The 11,248-nt window shown below is 48.1% G+C and overlaps 1 protein-coding gene across 1 annotated transcript; it reads left to right on the forward strand.

Annotated features, from left to right (window-relative positions):
- Nucleotides 1-253: 253 nt before the first annotated feature.
- CHGB (chromogranin B) lies at nt 254-11,248 on the forward strand. Its single transcript, XM_061356142.1, has 5 exons — nt 254-503; nt 4,347-4,390; nt 5,671-5,764; nt 7,448-9,198; nt 10,846-11,248. Exons 1-5 carry the CDS (start codon nt 269-271, stop codon nt 10,927-10,929), a joined length of 2,208 nt encoding a protein of 735 aa, XP_061212126.1. The 5' UTR covers nt 254-268; the 3' UTR covers nt 10,930-11,248.

Consider the following 11,248-nt stretch of genomic DNA (forward strand, 5'->3'; position numbering starts at 1 on the left):
TGAGGACGATCCCGCATCCTCTGAGCTGGAGAAGGGGGCAGGAAATCCCGCTCTTCTCCTTTTCTTAGGGGATGGCTATGGGGGTGTACAGGGCTATTAGGAGTATGGGCGGGGGCAGGAGGAAGATACCTGGTAGGTAGTCGCAAAGGAAGGGAACACGAGCTCAGCTTCCCCACCCTGGGAGAAACTCGACTCGAGGCCGGGGTGGAAGGGATGGAGAAGGGATGGAGAAGGGATGAAGATGGGATGGAGAGGGGATGGAGGCGGAATGGGGAGGGGGCAGCCCGCGGTGGGGGGGTGTCGGTATCGGCGCCGCCCCCGGGGGCTCGCAGTGACGCAGGCTCCCAGCGGCGCCCCCCGCCCGTCTCCTCCGCCCCCTCTGCCCCCTTTAAATAGCGCCGAGCGGAGCCGAGCCGAACGGAGCGGAGCCGAACGGAGCGGAGCGGAGCGGAGCATGGGGCCGCTGGCGCTGCTCGGCCTTCTGGGCGCCGCCGCCCTGGCAGGTGAGCGGGACCCGAGGGACGGGCGGCGCCTGAGCCCCTGCCGCGGCCGCTCCGTGGCCGTGGGGCGGCTGGGAGGGGACGGGCGGGTTTTGCCTCTGGAGAGCGCTGGAGCCGAGGGGTGACGACACCGCTGGGTCGTGACGTCATGCCCGCCCGCCCTGTGTCACCCCGGGGTCGCCCCTTGGGACGAGGCAGGGTTGAGCAGGGCCGGGGGGCGGCGGGGCTGCCCGGAGCCGTGTCGGGGCTGGTCCCGCACCCGCTGCTGCTGTGCGCTGCGCCCCCTTCATCACTGGCAGTGCTCAAGAGCCGTGTAGATGAAGCCCTCAGTGCCATGGGTTGGTGGTGGTCTTGGCAGTGCTGGGGTAACGGCTGGACTCTATGGTTCTATGGTCTGTTATGGCCCCCTTCCCCACCCTCTGTACAGTTTCTTTCCACAAATTCTATTCAAGTGGTGCTGCTAGGTATTTGCCACCTTGTTGTTAACACTGAGGGATGACTAAAGTAGCAGCTCTGCATCTTTTAACGTAACACTGTGTTCTTGGTGTTCAGCACTAAATACTAAATCCACTCTGTGAAATGAAGATTAAACACAATAGGATGAGGTGGCAGCTTAGCTTTATAGCTTTTTATATGTGCTACATCATCTATTGAATGAATCAGTGTTGTTCTGGGCTGAGTAATTCAGCTTTAGGTCTATTAGAGGTATCCACATCAAAATGCTTCTGGGACTTGTACTTTGTAAAGAAGTTGGCATCCTTCAGGTACCTTTGTTGTAATCAGAAGGGAGGGTGGAAGGTGGGTGAGAGACCCCAGCTCCAAGGAGCTCACCAGACTTATTTCACAGACCCATGGGGATTCTTTACTAAGTTTGTTTTTCCTGTTTGTGCCATAAAAATAGGTCAGGTACCTCTTTACATCCTTGCTTTAAAACGGCAGACAGAGTCAGTCAGCTAAGGGACTTTCGTTGGGGCTGGGCATGGGTGAAACATTAACTTCAAGAACTTTCTAGTGCTCCTTCTGCAAATCAATATGCCAAAGTTCCTGTGATCTTTCCTAGGAAAGGTTCTTGCTGACATTTTGATGAGCAATGGCACTGCACTGAGTCATCAGCATTAATGGAACAAAGCCATGCGGGGATTTCATCAGGCACCCACCAAAAGATGTGTCCCAGTCTTGGAGACACGAGCAAAAGCCACGTGAATTTGTCCTGCATTTCTCATCCTCTTCTTGTGATCTTCATCAGCTCTCGGCACCTCTGCAAAATCACATAACCTGATCATAACTGCCTGGGCAGGTCTGGCTCAGGAGGGGGAAGCAGACCCAGGGCTTGGCTTCACTGTGTGGGTCTGTGTGCAGGCAGGGGGAGGTTTTCCATCTAGGTGCTTGCTCTGGCTGTGTTTCTGCTGTGAATCCCTGCAGCTCCACGTCTGCTGGGTGTGAGGGTGCCCGGCGCTATCAGTGGTGCCAGGGCGATGGCTTCACCCCTCCTGACCACACGTGGAGAGGAGAGGAAGGCAGAGGTCCTGGCAGCCATCTCCAGCTGGCGCATGGCCCTAGGGGAGCTCTTGCCAGCTGGCATGAGCTAGCGCTGCCAGCACTAGTGTAAAGTGGGGCACGCTCGCTCCCCACGGGCTTCCTATCTTTGCTCTGGCAGAGAAGCTGCCTCAATGTATTATTTCAGGCTCTGGGATGGATTGGATACTCATTTTGTTCCTCCAGCAGGTTAATATGGCATATGTTCAGTTCTATTTGCTTCTTCTGACGTTATGATTGCTGTGCTGTCATAGCCTAGCCCATGTTTCCTCTTTGTGCATGCCAGCTTTCATCATTAACCAAGCACTTGCCTGGTCATTAATCTATTGTAGATCTCCTAAGAGAGGTGGGAGCTTTGGAGTGGCAGGGCATAGTCAGCGAGTACAGCCTGGCTTTATGTTTCTGCACCACTGACGCAGTGCTCAAGTTGGCATCTCTCATAGCAAAAGACATACAGAAGTTTGTCTGTTCTGTGTTTTACCACATCAGCTGGGTGTAACTCGCAGGAGATGCACTGTGGCAGCATCACAACTAACAGGACAAAATCAGATGTGTGCTTTCCTACATGTCATGATCTCTCAGGGGTGGGAGCACCAGAGGAGCCTCATCAAGAGGCAATGAAGTCGGTCATCCCCTCTCTTTACATGCAGGTGGTGACTGTGAGCAGCTCGTGCCATAACAGCAGTGTCTCCAACCGCTTTGGGATTGGGAGAATGTTCCCTTAGTGGTTAACACTGTTTTCTAGTAGAAGGAACTTTGCTGCCAGCCTCCTACCCCCGTGTGTACGTACATCCTTATCCTCAGATGGAGGATGCGGGCAGGTTGGGCTGCAGCAGCGTCAGCACTGTGCAGCGTGGTAGTTGTTTGCGTACCAGGTTAGTAAATAAAGTAACCAAAAGGCTGGCTCAGTCAGCCCTGAACGCAAGAGGTGGGGAGAGGGTTGGCTCTGATAGCACCATCTCCCCACACACCATCTGGCACTCTGGGGAAACGATGGGGTAGGGATGCAGTGCTATTTTAGGGGGATCCCTTCTGTGCTAGCCATGTGTGGGTTCCCTTCTCTGCACGCAGTTATATATGCAGTGAAGAGACGGGGGCTGGAGAAGCACCTTCCTACGTAAGTGCTTGGGGAGCAAAAATAGAGGGCAGCGGAAATCCCAAGAGAGTTATTATTGTGTTGTGCTCAGTTATTACACACAGAGTCAGTTCTCAAGGGGATGTCTGCTTCCGCTGCAGGCACAGAAGAGAAGAAAAGGGTTTGCTGCTGTCAGTAGTACAAGGCTACAAGCTCCTGCCTGCTTTGCAGGAAGCTTCCTTGGGCAGTATTGGTTTTCCTGGCCACTCTATTGTAGACTGGCCCCCTTCATCTCCATAACCTGCTCTGTGCTCACTTGATACAGAAGAACTCTGTCCCCAGCCAAGCAGCATTGCAGAGAGGGTGATAGATGAAGTTAAGACTTTCCTGACTTGTGTCGAAACTTCAAGAGCTGCACCCCAACTGTACCTTTGTGTACTGTGATTATACACCATGCAGTAAGTCCATGAAGCCACAGTACAATGAGCCTTTTCTCTACGTACTGGTGTGTGGCTGGCAGACTCGCCTAACTTCACCTCTGCAAACCTCAGTGTGGATGAGACTTGACATGGTTCTTGAATAATGCAGCCAAGCTCATTAGGCAGCTGGAGACATTGCAGCAGTGATGGCAAAACAAAGCAGCATGGAGGCTGCATTTGTGACAGCTTCCTTCTGTAAGCAAATGTGTTGGACTGAGTAGAACTGATGCAAGGAGGTGTTAATACCCCACGTGTCCTCAGGACAGAGATTGAGGCAGGTTGTGCTGCTTCCTTCCAGAGCAGTGTTCTCCACTGGGATTTGATTTGTCTTATTTCTTGGGGTGGTAATGGCCCACTCGGTGAATGGAGTTTTCCTTGTCCCTTCTGGCTCTGTCCTTCCCTTGAGATGCCACTTCCCATCCAAGTGAGACAGGATTTCTCCTGTATGATTAGGACAGCAATTGCTTTAAAGTCTTGAAGAATGGTATCCTAATGGGGAAGGGATGATGTGGCACCCAGAGCCCCTTGCAGAAGCCAAAAGGTGCAAACTGGCCTTGCTTGTTTCCTGGCTTTTCACCACCAGACAGGTGCAGCTACGTGAAGATCTAACTTGCAATAAAGCTTTTGTCTTCGAATTTGAGCATTGCTTTCTGTTTCTTGGTGTATGTTCTTCTTGTGGATAATTTGACTGAGGGCTCCTGTCAGTGATGCTTGTTGCAGGATTAGTGAGTCTGTAATAATCTGTTTTTCTTCTAGGTGTCAGTGCAGTTCCAGTGGAAAAAGACCATGTTGAAGAAATGGTGAGTAGCTGGGTGTGAAAGCAAGCTTCAGAGAGAAATCAGCCTCATGCTCTCCATGTTTCGACTTTAAACTCTCAGTATAATGCTTTTTTCCCCTAAGGGTAAAGTCTTCAGAGATCATTGGTGATGTGGAGCTCAGGTCCCTTTAGCTGTCAGAAGATGCCTGCATGCACTTCAGTGCGTTCGATGAAAATGGAAGCTGGCTTCTTGTGTCAGTGTGGTGTTACACACTGTACAGCTGCCCCAGAAATGATCTGAAGCATTATTTGATAGCACATGTTACTGAATTGTAAAAAGTGAGATGGCAGCTGTGAAGAAAGATGAAATATCTGCAGTTGCCAACTATGTAATGGACTTCATAATGCAGTCCTGCCTTCTGCTTTGGAAAGAGATTCTTAACCTGTTTGATTAATAGATTCCATTAGCTACTCTCAGACCCTGTAACCTGACATCAGACCCTCTCCACTGGCTGGCAGTGTAATAATTTAGGTCAGTAAACACCTGGTAATAACTGAAAACAATTAAAGCACAAATGTCTGTATGAATGTTCGATTGTGTCCTCCCATCCAGGCACCCAGATTGTGAGCCTGAGGCTCTTGTACTGCTGATGATCTGAGCACTCGCTCACAACCAACAGCTTCAGCACTTCACAAATGATGCATGAATTCATACAGGAGTTCACACTCCGGTAGAATTCATGCTCTGGTATCACTTAGGACTAGAGGAAATTGTGTAGCTTCCCTAAATCAGTTGAGTTCCTGTGTTCCCAGAAGCCTACCCAGTTGAACATTAAGCACTGAAGAGGCAGGGCAGGAAAAATGGAACGTGTCACAGTGGGTATAAAGGTGGTTTTCATTTATTGGCAATCCAGGCAGCACTTCTGGTAACCCCTTTGCAGGATCCTCATTTGGACAGATCCTACAGGATGATCCTTGTCTTTTGAACATGTGTAGTGTTGGTTATTTTGCTTGCAGGGTGCTGTTACCTCATGTTGTTTGACTCTCCTTTGTACTGAATAGGGTATTTAGTATTTTAAAGAAGCCTGTTACCTATGCAAAGAAAAGGGGAGAAAAAAAGAGCTAATGACTACACTCCTGTTACTGGTATGGGAGTGAGGAGCAAAGCACTTGTTGCAAGTTGTGGTAGAGCTGGGGATTACTCAGAACTCATAAATGTAAGCCTGAACTCCAGTCCTGAAGCAGCTTTCCTCCCTGCCTGGGTCAGAAGCAGGATTTCCATTTCTGCTGTGAGAATTTTTGCTCCTGTTTTGTCTCCTCCAGGTAACACGGTGCATAGTGGAGGTTCTGTCTAACGCTCTCTCCAAGCCAAATGCCCCACCAATTAATCCCGAGTGCAAAGAAATCCTGAGGAAGGGTAAGTACAAAATCACCTGAGCTTCTGGAAGGGATTTGCTAGAAGGATTCTATGTTGCAGCTGCTGAACTGTTATTTCAGCCCATGTGAAGCTGTCAGAATTCTCATTTCCTTCTGTTCAGTCTGTCATGGTCACAGAGCAAACAGCCTGACCTGGTAACTGTCAGGGACTCCAGGATAACACATGTGGCTCTCTATGTATGCCACTGGAGAGTCTGGGACAAGTTCTTTAGGTAGCCTGAGAGAGAGGTTTGGGCCACACGCTGAACGCTTCCCAGAGTGTGAACTGCTTCAAATAACCACCACTTAAATCAGCACAGCTCCTCTGACTGGTAGCAAATGAATCAATGCCCAGCTCGGGAGAGGGGAGTCTTTTGCTCAGCCTGGAAACGATTTGTGCTACTGATTCCAGAGGTCTGGAGATGTGTGCTGAAAGATGTGCACTCCCTGTGGAAGTGCTCATTTCAGATGAGCTCATTCCTGCAGCACCGTGCTTAGCTGCCTGTGTCAGGTGTAAGCCTGTTTGCATGCTTGATCTCTGTATGAAGCGTGGTTTAGTTCGAGACTGTGCCAAACTGCACAACACACACATCTTTCTCCTCCGTCCAGTTATATTCATGTGATTACAGAACAGTAAAAAGGCTCTTGAGCGTACCTGCCAGCAGGAAGCATTCATGAAACCCATCTGACTCCTCTTTGTTCATAGAGGGAATAATGCATGGCCCTAATAAAGTAACCAGAAGACAGCGGGTTTGGGGCTTTGGGAATACTTGTATTTGTCCTCAGCTCCAAATTTCTAAGAGATGCTGATTACCATCAGGCACTGAGCTTTGTTTATGACACTGTTGATTGCAGGGGAAAAAAAAAGTACATTTACCATGTTCTGGAAAATAAAAGCACGGTTACTGCAAAGAGCAGGTAGGACCATATTTTTGCCATTAGAAAACTAATTCACTGCACAGGGTACCAGGTGATGGGAAGCTTTTCGGAAATAAGGAGTTATTTTTAAACCTGCATAGCTATTGTCTGAAAACCTCTAGGAACCATGAGCTATTTCTGATGCTACCGGGACACAAGTGAAGCAACAATATCATCACAGAAATAGACCGTTACCGTTGTGGTCAATGTCAGACTTTCATTTAGCATGTTAGAAATAGTGGAAGGAGCAGCATTTGATTAAATAAAATTATTATGAAGTAACTATTTTTACTCAGTCAATTTAGAACTTTTAGAATATGCTAAAATCCCCAGATATTTTTGAGTAGCTTGAAAGAGATGGTCGTCTTTTTTGTGAATAAGAGTATGTGATGGATAAGACCTGGCATTCAGAGAACTGAACGAGCTCCAGATCCCATTGATTTTTTTTTTTTTTAGTGGGAATGAGGGTGAATTTAATTCAATACTAAAAATGTGATCACAAACAGAGAAAAAAGCCAGGGAGGAAGAATTATTCTGGAAATGTCAGTGGAACTTGCATAAACACATAATTAAATGGAAAGTAGTCAATGCTTGTCCAAGCAAACGTACAAACTGTTAGAAACTGGCTAAGTTGAAAAGTAGAATTAGAACATTGATTCTGGCCAAATCTTCCTGTTACTTTGGGAAGACAGTTATCTATTTAAACTGAAAACTGTGCTTCAGTGGAGAGCTGAATTATTGCATTATGCTGCTTTTGTTGTTATAGGTGGTAGAAATGACAGAGAGAGAAGTGAAAACAAACAACTTGAAGTGAGGCATCTGAAAGACCCAGCAGAGACTGAAAAACATCAAACTGGGAGTGTGGAGAAAGAGCAGAGTCAGATAGAAGAGGAGTCTAAAATGTACATGAAAGGAAGTAATGAGGAGAAACTTGATCAGGAAGAAGGTAAAAGCCAGGAAGAGGAGGATGGACACTACGCACCTATGCATACAGAAGAAAAGAAACACTATCAGGGAATCAGAAAAGAGCAGGAGAAGAGCTACCTCAGTGAAGAAGACAGCAAAGAGAGCAAGAGCCGTGATGAAGAGGCAGAGCATGCTGTTCTCAACAGGAAGCCCCACTCTGGAGGCACAAGCACAGAGGAGCTGCCTAATGGGAATGATCAGCGCCCCATGGGCCACTGGCACTCGGAGGAGGGAATGAAGAGCCCTTACAAAAGAATTCATGAAGGGGAAGAGGGAGAAGCAGAGGAAGAAAAGAGTGAAAAATACTACCATGAGTCTAAGGTACGCGGTTTCTCCCATCAGCAAGAGCATGAGGAATCTGATGAAGGTGAAGAAACAGAGGAGGAAAAGCAACCCTCCAAACCTAAACGCTATCAAGGGAAGCTCAGAATGGGTGACACTGCTGAAGAAAAGAGGGGCCGTGGTGGTGGGGAAGAGGAACAACATGAGGAATCAAACATAGATACAGCGCTTCTCTGGGACAAAAGGAACCACCATCAAAAACACCATGAAGAGTCTGAGCAGCAGCGTGAGGAGAAGAGTGGTTATCAGGAGAGGCATGGGTCTGAAGAGGTGGAGGAGAAGAGCCATGCAGAGCGGGGAACTGAGGAATACAGAGAAAGGTGGCAGCAGAGTGAAGAGAGCAGTGAAGAAGAGAACAAGAAGCATCACCACAGTGAAGAAAGTAATGAGAAAGGGCACGAGAAGAGGAGACACCGTGATGAATCACATGAGGCAAGGAGGCACCATCCTGAGGAAAGGACATATCTTGGAGATGAAAGCGAGGAAGAGCTGGACAGGTACCTCAGTGGTGGCAGCAAGGAGAGGCAGCATCGTGCTGGAGGGAGATACAGCCTGTGGGACAATGAAGATGAAGGGGCACAGAAAGCATACGCTCGAGAGCGCAAAGGGCAGGCCCGAAAACACTACAGCACTGAGGACAGGGTAGAGCAGCAGCACTACCCTGGCAACAGTGAGGAGGAGGAGGAAACAGAAAAGAAGCATCACAGCAGTGATGAGATGGAAAATGAAGAGGAGAACATGGAGGAGGGAAGATATGCAGAGATGGAAGAGTACAGAAGCCGTCTCCCTGCAGAGAATAAGAGAACCACAGCATCCTACAGCTCTTTCTACCCACTGCTGTGGTGGAAGAGTCAGCGTTTTGAGAAGAGGGATAGCACAGGAGAGCAGCTTCTGGAGGGCAAAGAGGAAGGCAGGCCCATCCTGGATGAGAAGAGTCTTTTCCCTGAATATGACTATGACTGGTGGGAGCAAAAGCAAATCCTGAGTGCTCTGAACCACGGGCGCAGCGAGAAGAGGAATTCTGGCAAGATGAACAGATACGACATGAAAAGGCAGTACAAGAAGATGGATTCACTCGCACAACTCCTGGGTTACAGGAAGAAATCAGCTGAATTCCCAGAGTTGTACAGTTCTGGGGAAGACGTGAAAAAACGTCACATCAGGAATGACAGGAGAAGTCTGAGCCAGAGGCCTCTGACAGAAGAGGAGGTACGTGTGCTGGTGTTTCCCTGCAAAGCCAGGGGAAGCTGACTTCACATGCACGTTTCTAAGTCCATTCCCAGGGCAGCTGGTAAACTGCTTATTGAAACACAAACATGATTTAAGTCACACTGACAGGTGTTAAATGATACAAAAATCTGCTTTCTTTGAACAAATTCAGCAGAACTGCCCTACAGCACGGTTCATAAAATAGAGACACATTAGATATATTAGCTTATATCTGCTGCAAGACAAGGAAGAGAAAAGAGATTTTCTTCCTCTTTGGTCCCTCTAGAGTCTTTCAGACTAATAAAACAACAAGGAGTAGAGAGGTGATGAACAAGCACCACTTGGTCTGTCGGGTTGTTTAAACTGAGTGAAAACTGAGTCAGACATAGAGTGAAATGCAGCTGTCCATTGACTTCTGCTGTAACAGCAGAGCAGAGCCTGGCTTGCACTTGTAAGCCCGCTTCATGGATGTAGTTTCCGTGGATGTAAGTCCTTTTCTTGTTGAACTTCCTGTTACGCTCTGGAGCCTCCTGTTACGTCCAGGAAAACTGACTCTACACCCATCAGCTCCTCATGTATGTCACTGTATCTATTGCACAGAGCTGGACTGGGAGCAGTGGATGTTTAGTCATTTATATAGAGGTTAAACAGTGTTAGCAAGTCATCGTAATAAACAAGAATTGGCTGCATATGTTTCCCCCCCCCAGCATCTGTTAAGGTAGAGGTGTTCATCTTGTTGCACACTGTGCTTGCTGTGTGCCATAAACCTGAACCACTGTCATCACAAGGTTGTAGCCTCCTAAGGGATCTTCAGCTGGGCAGCAAGAAACTGCAAGCCTCAGGGAGCAGCAGCTGTGAGATAGCAGGAGGTCACCGCTAGACAATCACAGAATGCTTTGGTTTGGAAGGGACCTTAAAGCTCATCCAGTTCCAACCCCCTGCCATTGGCAGGGACACTTCCCACTAGACCAGGTTGCTCCAAGGCCTGTCCAACCTGGCCTTGAACACTGCCAGGGATGGGGCAGCCACAGCTTCTCTGGGCAACCTATGCCAGGGCCTCACCACCCTCCTAATATCTAATCTAAATCTCCCCTCTGAGTTTAAATCCATTGCCCCTTGTCCTGTCACTACAGGTCCTTGTCAAAAGTCCCTTTCCATGTTTCTTGTCAGCCCCTTTAGGCACTGGAAGCTGCTCTAAGGTCTCCCCAGAGTCTTCTCTTCTGCAGGCTGACCCACCCCAGCTCTCTCAGCCTGTCTCCAGAACAGAGGTGCTCCAGCCCTCAGAGCATTTTTGTGGCTTCCTCTGGACTCACCCAAGCAGGTCCCTGTCCTTTGTGTTCTGGGGGCCCCAGAGCTGATAATGGTGCTTTAAAGCTAAAAACATCAAGCTGTAATTAGGCCAGGTCTCAGAATGAGCATTTTGATACATTCCCCAGCCCTAATTTGGTTAAAAGGAGGAAATTACACAAATCCCCAAAGTATGTGCTGCAGGCACTGCTGTTAACACGGCTCACCCCAGCAGCCTGCCCAGGGACCAGTGAGCTGCCGGAGATGTCTGACTCGGAAACAGTCTGTCTCTTGTTCTCATGGAACAAAACATTTGCCAGTGTTATTTGATATGTGAAATGCTCTTTATTGTTTCCCCAGGAAAAAGAACTGGAGAACCTGGCCGCTATGGACCTGGAGCTGCAGAAAATAGCTGAGAAGTTTAATGACAACAGGAGAGGCTGAAGATGAGCTGCTTGGCGCTTCAAAGCTCGGTGTAGCTGCACTCACAATACCTGTATTTTGTGGTAAATTCATTGCCACTGGATTGTTGTTTGCCCTAAAGACAGGAAATACTATTTACTGTCCACTATAGTGTAGTGATTTATACAGCTGAAAATGTCTTTGATTTGCTATTATGCTATTGAGATTTGAATAGCATGAATTTTAGTATTCTACCCTTTCATGCAAGGCAGATATTTTTAATACGCTTGTGAAAATAATTGTGTTGGTGTTCTTCAGAGATATATTTGTCTGAGTTTGAAATAATAAAAACCACTGATCT

This window comes from Neopsephotus bourkii, unplaced genomic scaffold, assembly GCF_033783945.1.
Source record: "Neopsephotus bourkii isolate Nb327-2 ecotype Australia unplaced genomic scaffold, CSIRO-AGI_Nbou_v1 NB_845, whole genome shotgun sequence".
Lineage (NCBI taxonomy): Eukaryota > Metazoa > Chordata > Aves > Psittaciformes > Psittacidae > Neopsephotus > Neopsephotus bourkii.

Excerpts from the sequence above, each read along its gene's own strand:
- CHGB (XM_061356142.1), top strand. The coding sequence starts at position 269 with ATGGGGAGGGGGCAGCCCGCGGTGGGGGGGTGTCGGTATCGGCGCCGC. Across the intron at positions 504-4,346 it reads GGGCGCCGCCGCCCTGGCAG|GTGTCAGTGCAGTTCCAGTG; the intron begins GTGAGCGGGACC and ends TTTTTCTTCTAG. Across the intron at positions 5,765-7,447 it reads CAAAGAAATCCTGAGGAAGG|GTGGTAGAAATGACAGAGAG; the intron begins GTAAGTACAAAA and ends TTGTTGTTATAG.